This window comes from Coloeus monedula, assembly GCF_965178545.1.
Source record: "Coloeus monedula genome assembly, chromosome: 3".
NCBI classification, from domain to species: domain Eukaryota; kingdom Metazoa; phylum Chordata; class Aves; order Passeriformes; family Corvidae; genus Coloeus; species Coloeus monedula.
In genome coordinates this window covers 48,738,653-48,757,995 of record NC_138783.1, presented here as the reverse complement: position 1 = coordinate 48,757,995, position 19,343 = coordinate 48,738,653, and the positions used below count along the sequence as shown (strand labels likewise).

Sequence of the window (19,343 nt, the reverse complement as noted above, 5' to 3'; positions counted from 1 at the left end):
AGAGTTACCTTTCCTGTGTTTACTGTATACTTTTACAAGTGTTTTGAGGTGTGTTGGATGTATTTTAATACTTTTTGTAGGTGTTTCACTTGCATTTTGATTCCAAGGCCAAACCCCCCACCCAGTCTTATTAGCCAGCAGCTATTTTTAGCTACAGAGCCATTACTCTGCAGGCAAGTTCCATGGCAACCTGAATATCTGAATTTTAATGAAGGCATTGTATTCCCTTATCTCTAACTGATACCACCCCCCCCCCCCTTGACAACGGTGAGCCATTGGTGGAAGGAGATGATCCATCAAAGGGAAAGCACCAATCGCCTTGGACCGAAGGGGCGGGCTGTGGGCAGATTGGGGGCGGAGCAAAAACTATAAAAAGAACGAAGCAAAGAGGTGGGCCCTCCTCTTTCTTCCCCTCTTGCTCTCTCCAGACTAGCTGTGGGAGACGTTGGTGCTGGGCATTAAAAGCCTTACCCCTTTTAAGGGGCTTTTAGTAATTTTTTAAAGTCAACCCAGCACTGCAAGTTTTTTTTCTCTACCTGAGGTTTAGTGCTGTCTCAGCCAGAAGATCTCAAATCCCTGCGCTCCTGGGGCATACCATCTACCTAGCCATAGGATCCCAAATTTTTATTTTTTTTTAATTTCTGTAAGTTTTCAATTTTTCTGTTTTCAATAAATTAATCTTTTTAAGAGTTGTCTCATTTCTCACAAGTTGCAAAGTTCCTGATGGAGAGCTGCTTTCACCTATTGTTAAACAAAATACGAAGCAATACAGCAATGCCATGTTTTAGTTAGGTTATCACGGTACTTCCCAAAATAGCTAATATATTTAAGTGAAATTAAAAGGCCTCTTTTTTCTAGTCAAGTATGTGCTTTCTTTTCCCTTTTCTATGAATGGACAGACATGTAGGTATAGAAAGGGCTGTGCAATACACTGAAACCTAATTAAGTGCACTCTGCTCATAGACCAGTCGAAAGGCCGTCAGTTCATGCCTGCACAACAATTTGCATGACAACGATCTTCCACTCCTATTGTCCCATGCCAGAATTATTTTTTTATCATCTGAAGCACGGCATCATCTTCTGACCAGTAGCAGCTAAAGGAGTCAATTTTCATTAATTAAATTTTTTTTTATTCCCCTCATTCCAATTTATTTCACGAGCACTTTCAGTGAAATATCAGGAGTATAATCTCTCTTGAGCAGTTGTGTCTTTATTCTTTTTTTTAAGTGAAAGTTTACAGTTCAGGTGGTCTTCTCAAGTAAGATCTAATAATGAAAGCTTTTGTGTGATTTTTGATGGTTATTTTTGATTCATTAATATAGGTAGATATTTTCATTTGTGAATTAATTTACTACTCACACATAGATAAAATTATGTATGTCTCTGAAATACAATTGTAATTTTTTACATTACCTGATATTGCACTCTTTAAGAAATACTAGTTATATTTAAATTACTGCCGTCCTCTTTGTGAAACTCTTTCCTTCTTCCTTTCATAAAATGAGCTGTGTGCAATACACATAGTGCCTGTGCTCCTCAGCTGCAACTGCAGAGTGCTCCAAGCACTTCAGTTTAGTAACTGCAATGTCTTGCACAGGAGGTTGGTCAGATGCTAAATATATATGCAACATCAAGCCTATAGAAATTACTGTCCAAAGGATACCTAAACAGAAAAATTTACATCCTGTAGGTGTCTCTATCACATTGGGATCTACACCCAGTGTTCATTTGCTATTGCAAGAGAGGCAAGATTAGAATTGCTAAAAAACCCTTGTCTTCATCATTTCTTGATTTATTTCAACCTTTGCTCCTATCAGATACTTGCATTGTGAGGAACCATGGCACTGCTATAATAAAAAAAAAAGAAAAAGAAGCAATGAATTGGCCACAGATACATGCTGCTAACTTGGCTCATAAAAAATTAAACCAGAGCATTGGACTAACATAGTTTCTTTTGTTTCTGTCTGTTGTGTATAATAACGACTCCCTAAACTTGTCAGCTGCCCCTGTGTCTGACTGTTTGCATAACACAGATAGGTAACCCTACTTCCATGTTTAGCTTCCTTCCAAAATAAACCAGCCAAGTTTATGACAATAAAATGACTCAGTAATTACTGAGTTATCCCTTCATCCTTATCTTGAACCATGAACCTTTTATTGTATTTATCTCCCTCTGTTCAGTTGGTTTGGTGGGTATCTGGTGTCCAGCCAAGGTCAAACCACTGCAACAGGTTAATCTATCTTGAAAGCAGGTGACAAGAACTAGCCATTCATAAGGTGTTTGTCTCATATTTTGCGCTGACTTTTCCTTCCCAGCTCCATTTGCAGTGTGTTATCAAACCCAATGGAACTTACATAGAAATGAAACACTGTTAAGTAAGAGCCAGCCTGGATAAAATTATTTATTTTGGAATCTAAACTGTTAGGTCTAATCTGAACTTGATGGAACTGGTCATTTGAGATATAAGTGAATTGAACAGAAGGAGAGTTTAGGCAAGGAAACAAATTGAAAACAAGACTAGGGTTTTTTTTGCTTTATTTGCTTGCCTCCTTCTGCCTCTCTGAGTGAAAAAAAAAATTGCTTAAACCTAGAGGCCAATATTCTCATCACTGCAAGCATACCTAGCAATGAATTATCTGCTCAGTGGAATGCTTTGGTCTCTAAAGCAATGCAATGTTTTTAAAAAGCTGCTTGGTGAGAACCAACAATATATACACTAAATCTCTGATATGTGCAGTTAGGGACAGCAAATGCCTTCAAATCCACACATAGCTCACAAAATGAGATTATAGCCGAGTTGTTGACTGTGTTTAAAAGAGACTCCAGTAAATGGAGTCCAAGTCAGCACACTGGCAATGGGCCCAGGGATGGCATGAAAATTAATTAAAAGCAAGCAGTAAAACAGCATCACAGCAAGATTTTTGCATTTCTTGGCTTAACACAGGTGGTGTTTTAAGTTTGGAGCACTTACCAGCGGGTGCTGTGGCAGTTTTTGGTGCTGGCAGCAAGCTCCTGCGTGAAGTCGCTGTGCTGCTCGATACCTGCGTCGTGCTCTTGCTGCTCCCCTTGGGAACATCTTTGGAAGGTGCAGACACCCTAGGGGTGGTCTGCTCTTCATTTCCGAAGTTGGAACCTGCAGGAGACCAGAATTACACTAATTATAAGTACATTAAAAATATATGTGAACTGTGGCATACAGACCGAACTTCTATCAGCAATTACGATCTACAAAGACACGTTCTCACTGCACCTTGGGCTAAGTTACATGGACTTTCTCCAAGACAAACCTTTAGGTAGAAATAAAGAGTTCCCAACAACTTACTTAAATGCCAAGTCTTGGCAGCTGTTAGAGTCTGATTCCAACAGGAACTTAAGACCTCCCCTTGGTCTAGCTCTGTAAAGATGTGTGGGTACAATGCTCATAAAGAAACAAAGGAATTCCTAAATATCTGGGTGGACAAGTTGTTTATGGTTTTGTAGCTGCTACAGGAGCCACACCACACATTCACCCTATCACTTGGAAGCTGCTGGTGTTTGAAATAAAGCGGAATACCAAGGCTCAGTGGTGCAAAGTTCCAAATTCTCTTGCTCAGGTGGGATTTCCCACAGAGCCCCTCATCACACTGAGATATTTGAATAATAAGATAAAAACCAAAGGAAAAATTCTGCCTTAACTCTCACATCCACTTCAATCATATTCTCATAACAAATATTAGGTTGCTAAGTTTTCCACCTTATATTGACCTCTTTCAAAACTTTTAATGGGTCTGGTTTCCTCCTGAACTTGCCATCTAGGGAATAATGACATCCTAGATTCCTTGTAGACATAAGGAAAACAGTATTTTCTTAACATTTGAGAAAGGCAAAGTTGGAGTATTGTTTTTACCTATCTGTCTACAAAGCCTAAGAGGAGCAAAAGATTACAGCAGATCTGGACTTGGACATTTGCAAAAGAATGAACATTTTGTTTGAAGAAACAAGAGGAGATAGTGGCAAGAAATACAAAGGATGTCAGAAAAGGCCTATAATTTTTATTTCAATTGTTTTACAAAGATACAATATTATATTGGTTAGGTACTGCCTGCAGGAAAATGACAGCATTATCTGAATAATTGGCATGTCCAAGTCTCCAGTATTTTTAAGACACAGGCTTCTTGAAAGTGTGCAAGTGAAGAAGAGATTTCATTTTTGCCTTTTTACTGAAAATCTACTAGAAAAAAAAAAAGCAGGTTGGAAAAGAAAATCCTCTTTTCTGATACAGGAAGAATACACCTTTTGGCTCTGAGAAACCAGCTTTAAGTTTTTCTGTGCCTTTGAAGCTGCTTGCACATAAGTCTTAATTTGAAGTGTGTATCTGCAGTATAAATGGACTTCTACAAACATATTTGACCTTTCTCAAGCCACATTAAAAATTCAGACAAAACAGTGTAGTGTTCCTCTATGCAGGAACAGAAAGACCTGAAGCATTGGTCACCTTTACACAGCTGTGCACATAACAACCCCTCAGCACATCAGGTCAGTGTTGAATAGCCAAAATACATGGATTTTTCACCTGTGTAACAAACATTTATGTGCTGAATTATCTGCTGACAAACACTGCTGACTTCTGTAAAGTCACAACCGCAGACAACCTGGCCCAGCCTAGCCCCGTCTCCTCTGCAGCTGTGCACGAGGACATCTCTTCTGGCAGGTGCCAGGGAATGCTGCAGCATGTGTGTCCACCTCAGGCTGTCTGCATCACACTCCTGAAGCTATTCCTGAAGTGGTCTGATATATATGCTTACCCAGGCAGTTTGGGTAGCACCACTTGTAGAAAGTTTTTTCTCTTTCTTCAGCTATTTTTTTTGTAAGTTTCAGTTGGAGAAGCACTAACCTTGAAGATTAAAGTATTATTATTTGCAGAGAAATGCTGTTCAAGTGTTCTTTAATGGAAACCCGTTATTCTCAGTTGCAAAATGTATTATACAAGAATATTTCACCTCTCAAATCTGACCAAATGGAAGCAATTCCCGCATTCAAGTACAATCCCAGGGGAGTTACATAACCTCTTATTAAAAAACAAATTAAAAAGTTTTCCTAGGTATTGAAGATGAAGTGCTGCCAGCTACAAACAGTTTTTCTGTCTAAAACACAGCGTAAGAGATCTCCTAATTCCTTAAATGAGTGGGTGAGAAAGCTGACAAACATGGCCTCATAGGATCCCTGGATCAGAAATGCCAGAGCCTGGAGAGAACCGGCCACACACCTTGTGCTGTGGCTGGACAAGCCCTTCCAACGAAAAAACACACGGAACAAAAGCAATACAGCTTTTGATCTTTTATTAAGAAATGGACTCAGGGAGCTGAGCTGCATCACTGAGCTGGGTGTCTTGAGGCCCCAGGGCCAGCCTGCACCAGGGGAACCAGGGCTGCTCTGTATCAGGCACAGATGCTTCCCGAAATGGACCCACCACAGGGCACAGCCTGTCCTGTCAGCCAAGAGGGAATGTATTTAAGAAAGGGCAAAACAGTGCCCTGCAGTGAGCAGTGAGGGAAACACTGTGAGGCTGAGAGGGAGCAGGTGTTCCCTAAGGACCCTGGAGAAGACCATGGGGAAGCAGGTATTTCCCTGCAGCTTGTGGAGAGGACCATGGCGGAGCAGATATTCACACTGCAGCCCACGGAGAACTCCACACTGACACAGGTGGACATGGCCCAAAGGAAGCTGCATCCATGGAGAGCCCTCACAGAAACAGGGCTCTGGAAGAAGCTGTGGTCCCTGGACATGAGAACCATGCTGGAGCAGGTTTGTCCTGAGGGACAGCAGCCCTGGGCAAAGACCCATGCAGGAGCAGGAAGAAGTGTGAGATGGAAGAAATGACAGAGAGGAACTGTAATGAACTGACTGATACCCCCATTCTCCTCCCACAGCACTGCTCAATGGGGATATGGGATGGAGAAGGTAGAGGACTTGGGAAGGGAGAAGTGAAGCTGAGACTGGAAAAAGGGGGTGTAGGAAAGCCGTTTTAGTTTTTTGTTTTGTCTTTGTTTCACACCTTTCAACTCTAATTGTTAATATACTAAAATTTTTTCCAAGTCAAGTTTGTTTTGCCTGTGACAGCAGCTAGTAAGTGATCTCCATGTCTTTATCTCTACCTGTGGTCTTATTCACCTTATTTTCTTTCTTGTCCTGTAGAGGAGGTGAGATAGTGTGACAGCAGCAGGGTGGGTGCCTGGCAGCCAGCCAAGGTCAACTCACCAAAGCAATATCAATACACCCAGGATTTGAGATAAGGTCAATGTTTAACTTAAGAGACATTATGTCCCACTTTGCTCTTCACTCATAGATGGAGATCTGAAAGAGACAGTGGGATACAGCAACACATGCGTGTATAACATGCCCCAAAAAGCAAATGTTTGCTGCTTCCACGGATATCACTAGGGCAGCATCTAGTTCCCCAGGTGCAGAGGTAGGCGAGTTTCACCTTGCTACACATAGTGCTGGATTCCAGAGTTCAGATAGCATTTAAAGAAGAAATTAATTGAAGATTAAGAGAATGCATATTCCTCATGACCTAGGAGGAAAATAAAGGTTTTAATTTACTGCAAGGAATCAACTTATAGGAGAATCAGAAAGATTATTCATCAGATGGTACCTGTTGGTCCATTATGAAATAATGCCTCCCACTATTATCTGCAGCAGGTGAATCAGTAGCATGGGTTCTTCCATGATACCACCTCTTATTTTTCAGTAAAAGCCTGTACTGAAACACCAGATGTGCAGTGGGTGAACAGTTTCCAGGTGACCACATCCTTTGTTGTATTGTACCTCTTCCCTCCTACTCCTCTACTTTGGCATTCTAAACCAGGGGAGACTCTGCTTGCCTTTGAAGCACCTGGTGAGTCGTTGGGGGGCTGGCACATAAAAGGCCCTGTATTTTTGCAGACTCTGTGCTCTGTGAGGAGCAGCACTGCTGACTTTGCAGTAGTGTTTAACAGGCTATTAACGATCTGCTGGGGCTAAAGGCCTTCATCCTCACTTTTATCACCTCCTCACTGTGAGCCCCAAGGAATCCTACTCTTCTGTTTCTGAAAAAAAAACTATACAGAAAAGAAGAATATTCCTTTGAAGACTTGCAGTTACTTTGGAGAGTCCCAGCTGCAGCTACTCTTCCCCTACACTTGTTTGCCAGTAGACATGGAGAAATTAGGGCTGGGAACATACTTTGAACATGTATGTTCAAAGAAAACCATGACCAAAATCCCACAGGCTCCTAGATGTCTTTGAACCACTCTCCCTCCATATCTGTCACCGTTCTTTTCACCATCTGGCCCTGCCCTGCAGCAGCTCATTTCAGGGGCTCCTCACCCTCAGAAAACAAAGACTCTCTTGTATGTCTGACTAGGAGTTAGTGCCTCCTATAGGTGTTCTTTTTCTGAAATTATTTACAAATATTTATAAAAAAGGATGGAAATATCATATGATAATATAGATAACTGTAAAACTAGCAGGAACATGTATGGGGAGAATTCTGCATTTGATGAGAAATAAATTAGGCCATGTTCTGTGGCAGGTCTTGATCTGAGAGGAGACAACGATAGGAAGGGCTGTGTTCTGGAGCCCCACAGCTACAGATTTCCCTGTCTGCAGCCAAGGGCAATAAAGTCTCCTTTTGTTGGAGAATTTGCATCCTCTCTAGAAAAGCAGCTTGTTTGACAATGCCTGCGGGTCTGTGTCTTGCTGACAAACAAACTGCAGAGGAGTGTTACAGCATGAGTGCAGCTGCGTCTGCAGTTCCCTGTCCCGTGGGCTGCTATGTGCAGCCTGTGACACAGAGTGAGTTTCCAGCTCTTCACAGCAGGTCAAGCATTCCGTGTGCTGGCAGGAGACTTGGAGCTGATAGCTCCTGCCACAGCTGTAATCACACTCAAGACACTGGGAACATGCTGGCATCGTGCATGTTCACTGAAGGACAAACATTTACCCAGGGTTATAGGAAGGCCCTTCCAGCATAGAGATCCTTGGACACTACTTGATGCCAAGTTAACGACAATGAAGTTACATCTAGTTGTTGCATCAGTGATGCCACTTAGCAATTCTAAATCACTTCCCAGTCACAGAACTGAAGAAGCTTTAAAAAAGAAGTTGAGCCACTTTCCAAATTCACACAGCAAGGAAACAGCACAGACAGAGAACTGAGCAGGAAAACCTGATGATGAATGAGGTTGCAAAGACTTTTTTTCACCTGCAAAACACTGGGATGTATTATTCCTCTGGGTTTTACTAGGCTGCACTTTTGTGCCCCAGTTTTCAAGCACAAGTACAAGCACAAAGTGAAATTTAAAATCACTGCCCTGGGGAATGATCTGATAAGAAAAATATCTTAAACTACTGGAAATAATCAAGTGATTTTTAAAACTAAAACCTGCAAGACACACTTTTCACTAACTTGGAACTTTTGCCCATCCTTCAATTAATGCCCATTCTTTATTCCTGATTGTTACTTGTAAAGTGGTAAGTAAACATTGTAGAATGATTACCAGACATGCAACCTGTCAGCCAAGATTTTTATTTCACTACTTTAAGGGGGCTGTTTTGAAGTCCAACATAGTATATTTCAATATGAGGTTTCACAGTGTAATTTTCAAGAGACACAACTGAACATACAGCTCCGTAGCTCAAGCTGAAACAAAGCTATTGACCAAGAGGTACGGTGTGATCACTGGCCCCAAGGGCTAACCATGTTATTAAGATGTTATGATAGTAGATAAGATTACTAGCTGACTAATTGGGTTTTTTTGTCTTTCAGACAGCTAGTGCCTGATATTTCCTAACAGGCCAAATATGCAAGAGATCAGAGACCAGCTCATGACAGGTTTCTTTTCCATCCAGAACAAGAAGATGCTTAAGAACTAATGTCCACACAATGCTTAAGCCTAACTTAGCTCAAAGTCATTTTTCCCCTTTGCATTTTTCTTTGGCTCAGACAAAGATGTTTGAGCAATAATTCTCTGTAAAATACTTATTTTAGAGGAGGTTCGTGCCTGACCACATGCCTTTATAAAAGCTGATTTTTCAGAAGTCTTTACATTCAAAAATGAAACCTGAATTTTGAGTTCAGGTTAATAACTCAGGTTGATAATTTCCACCAAAATAAGGAGCCAAATCTGCAGTGCCTGTCAGCACAGCTTTAGATAGCTTTGGGTCTCTGCACTGCCAGAGGCACTACCTCTGAGGCAGCCCCCTCACTGCTAGGGAGGGAGTTTGGTGCCATCCTTGATGATTAAAGACAGCTGTGATCAGCCATGGCTTTTGTACACTAACACATCACTAAGGGATTGCTGCATATCCATCCTTCTCCACGTGCCCTCCAGTCCTAAGGCCAAGCACCTTTCTCCTGTGTCACCTGTTGTCAGATGGTTTTGGGCCCCTGGATCTGGCTGTGCAGAAAGCTGCTGGGCATCTGAAGGGTGGGAACCCTGCAAGGCTGACTACCACCAGAAGAGCTGCAAAAGCAGCTCTGTGCAGATGCATTGGCAGGCTCTACCTTTGCCTCCAGCTGCCCTGACTGCTTCTGCAGTCAGAGGCTGTATTCTGCACTTGCAGCTGATGCAGGCAAGCAAAAGACAGAGGTGGTGTTTCTGGGAGGGCAGAGGGAAGCATCACCTCTTCAGGCTGTGCTTTCCTAACTCCAGTGGCAGTTGAGCTGCCAGGGCAGCACTGGCAACCCTACTTCCAGCAGGATGTCCTTGCACACATGGCCTTTGTTTGAGGCTTGGTCCATCAGACTGCATTTACACTGCTAAACAAAAGCTGGCCAGGTGTTGTAGGCTGGCTCATGCTGACACCACCCAGGCTGATTATAGCAGCTTTTCCTGAGAGGGTTAGAGCAGACAAAACCACAGTCACAGTGTGAAGAACAGGGTGAGGGATCAGGAGACTGGGCTTAGCCTGGCTTCCAGGCTTTCCCTTGCTTACCAGCACAGCTGGACTTGCAGCCAAGAAGCATCCACTGAGCTGGGCCATGTATGCTCCATGTCACTGCATGCACTCATTCAGCTTAGCCTCACTTACATCAAAGTGAGTTTAAGAAAAGTGGAGATGTTTTGCCTCTGCCAAGTGGAATTGAAGCTCCTTCCTTTACACGACTTACTGTTTTTGATGACACTGAGTTTTTGAAATCTAGATTAATTTTTGTGGCACAAACCCATCTTCAGTGTCCTTCATACATAATAGATAGCAGAAATACAGCCTTCTGCTGATACACCTCCTTGTATCAATGCTAACTAATTCATTTCACATCACCAAATAAAATACGTATTTTAGGATCTGGCTATATGCATTTCTTACTTGAGTGGAGCTATGTGCTGTTCCCTCCTGAAGTGTTACAAGCCTCATTGGGCAAGGTGAAAACTTCACCACAAAGTAAAATTTCTCAGCGTGTTACTGGGAGTTGCAGACAACTTGCTGACTGTGCCAGACCTTGGAATCACATAACCCATTTTATTTGATTTCCTGTGAAATGCTACATCTCTATCAGGAAAGACGAGCATTTTATTATGTAATAAAGTTGCACCGTATGTTGGTGGTAGCTTTGCCTACCACTGGCAGGTTGTACAGCTGCTTGGCTGGCTGAGAGCTTTTGCATAGCTGGCTAATTAAAAACTCCTAGGACATGGAGCGAAGACACCATAGTATTTTGCTGATCAGTTGTAATGTTTGTCAGAAAGGATAATATAAGGTTTTTGGAATCCTTCCAAAGATACCTGGGCTGCACAGGCATTTTAAAATGGATTTCAGACATCACTGAATCTACCTTCTGAAAGGAGAATCTCCTGGCACTACCTGCGACTGAGTCATCAAAGGTCATTCATGACCAAATCTTCCCTGCAAACCTTCCTCATTCAGCAAGGATCACAGTGACAAGAAACATCCCGCATCATGAGTCCTCCACTGAGGTGTCTCTTGAGGTACTCGGAGGAGCTGAAGCAGTATAATTATATACTGGGGAAATGTTTGCTTCTCTAACTGAGAATAGAGAAACATACCTACTGTAAGCTTCTCCTAGACATATGGATTAAGATTCCTAACAGATCAGATCTGCATAACCTGATCTTACTCTGTAATTACTGAAGCCTATCAATTAATTGTAGCAAGGGCTGGTTTTTAAAACCTGAGATACACTTGAAAGCAAGCATGTACTCATGGTGTTTTGAGAGATTAACAGCTCTTCTTGCTGACACAAGTTAAGAACATATTACATATCAGTTAAACATTTAAATTCCTCTAAGATTCATTTTGGGAGAGTAAATAAGTAGCTATATCCAAGCACCAGCTTTTCTGGGATCCTGCATTCAGTAAATTTACTGAAATTAATTGTTATTGAAGGCTGAATTTGTAAGAAAAACGGTATTTGATCCCAGTGAGGGCAACTGAGGTGTTGTCGTCAGTGCAACAAAAGTTTGACCTAGGCTGAATGTTGTAGGCAAAATGCTACTCTCTATACCAAGCAAAAAGCAGGTGAAATGAAACAGGAGCATATATTTACTTCAGGTATTGTCTGGCACAGTCATGCCCTGTCTTACAGAGGAATTGGATTAATACAGGTTCAAGGGCCACTTCTCCCCCTTGTTGCCCAGCAGGGTAGTCCTCCACACTACAACAATTCCCAGGTGCTGTAGAGCTCTCAAAGTAACAGTGAGCATTGACGGCATTTTTGCCAAAGACACGTATATTATCCAATGCCCTCAGCTGCCAGAATGACCGCTGGGATCACCAGAGGCTGGCCAAAAGTTAAAATAACCAGAAAGAAGATACAGATAACATCCATTTTCTACTACCACTAAAGCACTAATGGCATGTATCAGCCTACTTAGGGGGAATTTTCCTGCACAGGAAGATTTTGATGTTCCTGGGTAGTCCTTCAGTCTCAGCACCCACACTTCTAGAAGTATCGGTTTTGTAGCATGACTCGTGCTCATGACCATCTGCTTTCAAGGCACTGAGCCTGCTTCTGAACTGGCATACCAATTCCAACAGGGCACAGGCACCCATGGAAGACAGGATTAGAAGCGACATCTGCTCTGCAAGAGGTTCCTCCTGATGGCAAGAAGTGCCAAATTAGAGCCACATGCCTTATTATGAGGAATGACATCTGTTGGCCCTCACAGCATTTTATCATCAATAAATGCCTCTTCCCTGGAATTGCTGCTTTTAATTTGCTTGAACACTGGCTTGGAGTATTTCGACACCTAAAAGTATATGTAATCCTTGGGAAAAGCATTAATGACATTCCAATAGTGATAATGAATTTCCACCAGCTTTAGCAATCCATGCTTGTTGCCACAGCTCAGCAGACCAGGAGAGGTTGAGCAGTGCCCTAACAATTGTCAGTGCTTAAGGCCTGGTAGTGTTCAGTCCTGCTCCTTCCCTGCCACAAACCGTAGCACACAATGATGTGTGTGTGCTACGGTTTACATGGAATTGTGCTAGATCAAAGAGCTTGTAAATGTGTCTGACTCCTTACGTGGCAAAATGATGACTTTAGAGCATGTGACATAGGCTAAGGAGGGGAGATGTCATACTGAAACCTCAAGGATGGAAGAGCCTTAGAGAGTCCCCAGTTAGTCACTAATTAATTGCATTTTATGAGCTCAGGCACAGATCCTCAAAGCTGCTTAGGAACTTAACTCCTATTTCATTTCACATTCAAATTTAACTCACTGTGCTTATTCTTAATCACCATCTCAGCCCTGAAGGAGTTTCAAACCCACAGATGTCTCCATTTCAGACTATGAAGGATGCAAGCAGCTAAACAGAACCTCCCATGAGTGCTGAACAGTGCTTTGGTTGGAGGAGAAAGGTGGTGACAGGCACCAAAGCTGTGCTTTGTAAACTGGCAGGGAGTTTTCTAAGCTGTTCAGAGCAGCCATTTGCTGTGCTCACATCATGTTCATCCTCTTGGACAACATGCTGTTCAAGAAAAAACAGGAGAACCTTCTTTTCCCAGTTAATTTTCACAATCTTCCATCTAAGTAATGCACAACATGTACAGTGCTGCTCTGGGCTGACTCCTGTCTAGATCTGTGTTTTGTGGCTATTTTGAATGTTATACAGAAAAAAAAGAAATCTATAGCAAAATAAAAACCACGATTTTTTGTTTGTTTGTTTGTTTTTGTTTGTTTTTGTTTTTTGTGTAGTCCAGGGTTTCAATAGTCAGGAAACATTTTTCAGTGGAAAGCTTTATTTTTAACACATGCACTGGCTACACTGTGTATTTTAAGACTCCAAAATAAGTTGGACTTGTAGAATTCTGCTCATTAAATGTTTTCCTCACAAAACATCTTAACCTGTTCAATCAAACTAACGTGTTTTTTTAATTAATATTGTCAGTTATGAGGCAATTCAAAATCACCAGAAGAGAGAAACACAAGCAAAACAGGCTTCTATTATAAATGGCATCTTCCATGGAGAGTAAGCATTAATTTTTAATGATGTGACTGTTAAGATTTTTTCTTATCTCATGTTTACTAAAACCAATGCCTTTAGTAGATGATTTTGGGGAAAATGCAATTATTTTACAATAAGCTCATCTTACAGCTAGCAATACTAAATGCTGTGACCTAGTGATCCAGCTAAATAAGTTTTGCAAAGTGTTTTAGCTATGATTATATTTCTATAAAGTAATCTAAACCAGTTGACCCATAATATTTTGCAGAGAACAGATATTTAATTGCATTTATCTCAAGAAATGAAAGCTCTTGAAAGTACATAAAATTAAAATTTCGTTGAAACCCACAAAGTTTAAATAGAGGAGGTAGTTTCTTAAAAAAAGTCAGTGCCTTTATAGAACAAGTAATTTAACTTTTCTACTTGATAAAGTATCAGAACTTTTGTTCTTTTGATCCTTTTACAGGTTTTTTTCCCCTTCATACTTGAATGCATCTGACTGGCAGTAGCAGAATCAGAGTGGCTTCTCTGCATTACAATAAATGCTGCTGATAAATAAAATGTGAGACCATTTCACCGGAGCACACAAAAGTGATTTTCACAGGGTTATAACGGCACAGCCAGAGCACCTACCAGAGCAGTGCGGAATACTCCCCAAGTCTTTCCAAAGGCAAATACACACACGGTCTGCACAACAAACAGGAGGAACTGGAACTCTGTGACCACCCTGAGATTCATGATGTGATAGGAATTACAGAAAGCTGGTGGGAAAATTCTCAGGACTAGAAAACCACAGTGGATGGCTACAAACATTTTCAGAAGGATATAAAGGGAAGAAAAAGAAATGGAGCTGCATTTTATGCAAAAGAAAATGGAAGCCATGGAGTACTGTCTCCAGCTCTGGTCCCCTAGTTCAAAAGAAAAATGGACAGAATGGAGAAGTTTCACAGGAAGTCCATGAAGATGATCAAAGGGCTCTAGAACCTGACCTATGAGGAAAGACTGAAGGAGCTAGCTCCTATATGCTTTAGAAGGGAAGGCTCAGGGGGGACCCAATCACAGTATTCCAGTACTTGAAGGGCTCCTACACAGGACAGAGACTCTCCCTTCACAAGGAGCCACATACAGAAGACAAGAAGGTACAAGCTGCACTAGGAGAGATTTCATCTCAACAGAAGGAAGAACTATTTTACAGTAAGAACCATCAGTCACTAGAACAACCTCGCCAGGGACGTGGAAGAGTCCCCATCACTAAAGTTTTTCAAAATGTGATTGGGCAGGGTGCTAGGTAATCTCATCTAGGATGCCTTTTCCACAGAATGTTGGACCAGATGATCAACAGATTTCCTTCCAACATGGACTATTCTGTGATTCTGCGAAAAGGGAATAATCAACAAAGACCCCCAAGTTCCAGTGCTAGGATTAAGGTAAGGACTAGACACCATTTGGTCAGACAGTTTAAATATAAATTATGGTATTATAATACCATTTATGCTCTAGATATGTATTTCTTGCTGAGTTTGTAGATGTGAAGGGTGAAGGATACCAGTCTGATTACTCAGAAAATCTGCTCTTCAGAGGGCAAACATAGCCTGGGCAGCCAGGCATGAAATTCCCTGTCTGACTGCAGCACCCCAGTGGTCTTGCCACATGCTCTGGCATCAGGGAGCCTTCTCTGAGCGACTTTTGTGGGCATGTGCTGTGTTTTGCCATGTCAGCACACTATATCATGGTATCATTGAAATTAAACAAGTTATAAAAAAGTAATAAATCTGTTCCTGGTCTTCTGCATCAGTAGGCAAGTTGCTGCCAGGCTGGACCCCTGATTGCAACATCCATTTTGGCATGATATAATACTGTGTGGATTGCACCTGGCATGGCTGGGACACCTGATAACACTGCTTTACTGAACAAGATTTCCTCTAAATCCACTGCTTTTAAAAAGAAAGGTCCTGATGTTACAAAGAGGCATAATTACCTGTATCCTTGACATTGCTCTTTTTCTTAAACAGCGCTCTAATACTGTACAGATACTTTGAAGATAAATTCATTTGCCCATCTCTGGCATGTGAAAATGGAACTGCAGGATTAATGAGAAATATCCTATTAACTTCACCTCTGTATGAATTGTTCTGTAGTTAAGACTTGTAAGGGACCACTTAAACAAAAGCTTTTTAATCATACATGTAGTATAAGGGTTATTGAGTAAAGTACAGTTTCTCATTTTGTACCATTTTAAATCCATGTATTTTTTCAAGACACCTGGAATTATTAACAGGATTGAGTTTGTGTACATGGGGAGTGGGTAGGGACATACTACAGTTAGGAGTATGATCTGTAGAGTTTTACACCAACACAAATAAGGTCCTTTGGTATATCAGGCGCATTTAATTAACTGTGCATATATAGTACAAGTGCAGAAATATTAAACCGAAGTGTTGTCTACTGGAAGATTGTAATTCAAGTGATTTCCATAATATTCCAGTTTTAGGAAAAGGTGTCCAAAGCTCCATACTCTGGAGGAGGAGTTGGATAGCTCTTAGCCCTGCTAACAAATGGCAGAGGCCTCCGGAGAGGCTAAGCAGTAGATCTGCCTTTGAGTTGTTTTGGTGGTTCTGCAGAGTTTCCTTCTCGTCCATGCTGCTTCTCTTATATTCCTGAATACATTACTGAAGGCAAGTGGTAATGTAAAAATTTCAGTTGCTATTAGTGAAAAAGAAACTTCTCTTTTTTTTTTTTTTACCTCCTTCTTCAGCACTTACATGTAGCCTGAGAGCATCTCCAAGATCTTCCTTTTAAAGAAATATGCTGGGGTTTTTTGAAATGGCATGAGCAGTGATATCACACCACACTACCGTGATAACATGGAGGTTAAAGGTGCATTTGCTCTAAGAAGTGCTTAAAAAGCTCCTCCATCTCTCAGTTAAACATGAACACATATCTCAGGACACTTGAGTCCTAGTCCCTGACATTTAAACATGTGGGTGGTAGTACAGCTTTAGAGCACTGATACTGAAGACAAAGAAGGAGACTCTTAGAGGAGACAACACTTTTACTGTTCTGCAGAAAGGCCGATTTTGGTTAAAGCTGCATGTATATTACTTGTAAACTCCTTAGGATCTGGGAGACAAGACCATGCACCAAGCCCATCTCTCTCCTTCCAAATTTCCAAAGTCCCATGGATGAAGGAGGGAGTGGAAGATACTGCTGAAGCTCTTTGCAAAAAGGATATTATTCTTTTCGACATCAAAATTAGAAAATAGGGCAAGAACTCATGGAGAACAGCCCTGAGGCTGGGGGTTCTAGCGGACAAAAATTATTGTCTGAGAGCAAGAAACACTACTAGCCCCAGAAGACACACATGGAGATAATATTTTATATTATAGACCATACCCCTCCTAAGTGAAGCATAGTCATTATTAGAAATTAAGATCCATTCCACCAGAACCCCAACCTCAAAAATAGTCAGTGGCTTCTCAGTAGCTGGGAAAAAAGCAAACAGCTTCATCTTTTATGGGTGGTAACAAATTTTTCTTCTGGTTTTACATGGCACAGTTTCATGAAATTCCTTTGGAGTTTGTTTTGGTTTTGTTTTCTTGTTTATACAATGAAAACACAATGGAAAGCCTGAAAAACATATGGACTTTTTCTGAGTAATCAACACAACAGATATCACTGGTTTCCCTGGAAGGTTTGTCATTTTGTTCAAACTCATAATGGAATTTTAACTGCTACACCTCAGACAGGGTTCTTACCTTCTTTGTATTCTCTGAAATTTAGGGGGAAAAAAAAAAAAAGCTTAACAAAGGGTTCCCGTGAGTTTGGAAATGTAACATATTTTGCTGAGAAACCTCTAAATTAGATAAATTGGGAGTGGTGCTGGTGGTTCTTCAACAGTATTTCACCTTCTTGTTCTTGTTAGCAGAATGCAGGGAGTTGCAACAAATCAAAAAAGTCTTTGCTCTTTGGGCGATCTGGAAGACCATCTCTAACAATGCCAGTACCATCGCCAGCTTCTGCCCATCTACTTATTTTTTCAACAATCTGCTCTGTGAATAGGAGGACGAATGTAATCTGGTCTCCTTTGGATTTGTGTGCAGTGTGCTTTATACATCTCCACTGCACTGATGATGACAGCACACCCAAGTGCCAGTTATTCCCAGAACAATGCTCCCATCTCCCCATCAGATGCAGCATGAGCCCTTACCTGTAGATCCTCCTTGTATCTGCAGCTTCAGTGTTTCCCCCCTGAAAAGGCCTCAAAAATGACACAGGGAACCCTCACTGCCCTGCTAAAGCCTCTAGCTGCTATTCAGGCTCTGTTGTTGTGGCAGGTTTTGTTCCAGAAGGTCAGACAGGCCCTGCACCACTGAGACCACAAGATAGCAGTTTTCTTAGTGGAAAGCACTAGTTTGGATCTTTGGTCTTTAGCAAGCTGCTAGTTCTATGAAACCTGTAGAATCTGGAGTGGCTCCTTCCCTCAGAGCAGTTCAAAATGCAAGAGAGATGGAGAATAATACAGGACTAATCCCACTGAATTACACAGATTTTGTTTACTTGGGAAATCATGAAGAAAATAAATTGAGAGAGAAACTCCAAACATTTGAGTCATTACAATCACATTTAAAAGTGAAACATCAGGGATGGCTTTTGGGACCCAAGGAAAGGAGGAAAAGCTCTTCCTTGTGTCTGTCAAAATGACTGCACTGGTACTGGAAAGGAAGCATGGATCTGGGCTTTCCAACTGGTAAGCTGTGGGAAGCCTCTCTAATGCTAAACAGACACTCCAATTTAAGCAGGACTACAGTCACAAATTAGAAGGCTCAACAATAAATTCATCTGTCATACATTTGCTACTAAAAGAACTATTTTTAAGAAATACATTATTAACTTAAACACTACATGATTCCTTCAAAAGCTACCACTCTGAGTGGATTAGTGAAGTGGGAGTGCTTTCAGGCTATGCTTAATACATGTCTTATTAATTTAAAGCCTTATGATTGCCTCCAATGTGATTATGACCCAAAGTCAACCTCCATTGTATCTGTCAAAGTTGTTGTAAGACTCTTTATGTGGTGGAGCAATCACTTCTAGAAGCCTGACTGTTTTTCAGAAGGTAAATACAAGTCTCTCGGTCAGATTACTTAAGCCTCAAGGCCTGGACTCCCTAGGGGCTCCCTTCACAAAACTGGGACCACCCAGCGTCCCACATTACATATAAACAAACACACATTTGCATACAAGGAACTCGTTCAGGGTTATGTTTTCCATTTGCTCCCCAGAAGCAGAAGAAAGTGCAGTAAGGGTTGAGGAAGATCTGCTGACAGGTTCTCCTTCCTGGGCCTTTCCAAAGTGCCAAGTGGACGGAGAGCAGCTGGGTCCCTTGGTATTGGGAAATCACCACCGGTATCACAGTGGAGCAAGCCAATATCCCTGCAGCCGGGATGGCTGCAGGTGGACCCCTACAGCCCACAGTGTTTCTGGGCTGCCCAGGGGGTAGGTAACCCCATAAGGACCCTTGTCAGCTGGCCAGGGTTACAGGCACAAGCTGGTTACTGTGGGGTGCAACGTGGCCATGGCTTAGCCAAGCAGCGACACAGACAGAGACTCCCTGGTTCACAGTCACTGTTCTTCCCACCACCCAGATCAGGTAAGACAGTATGTCACCTATTAATTATATAAGTACTACCAGACTATATTTAATACAAACTCAGCATCTGACAGCTGCTACTAACCTTCAAGATGAAAGTTCTCTTTATTTATTGCTTCCCTTTATGTAAACATATAGACTGCTTACACTTCAAGTGGTTTTGCAAGTACAACAGTCTATATAAGCTCTTTTATGTACCTAGAAAGGGCCTCCCTAGCAGGGCTTGAAAATAATTCAGGTTGCCTCTAAACAATTCAGAGGCAC

General features: G+C 41.6%; 1 protein-coding gene across 1 annotated transcript in view; it reads right to left on the bottom strand.

The window, feature by feature from the left end:
* The window catches only part of MTUS2 (microtubule associated scaffold protein 2), a gene marked incomplete at both ends in the record, with an annotated part of 164,408 nt that overhangs the window by 59,706 nt on the left and 85,359 nt on the right, over positions 1-19,343 (bottom strand). Inside the window, one exon of the mRNA XM_082279097.1 lies at positions 2,973-3,134. Coding sequence (XP_082135223.1) covers positions 2,973-3,134 — 162 coding nt within the window. The remainder of the gene's footprint in view (positions 1-2,972; positions 3,135-19,343) is intronic.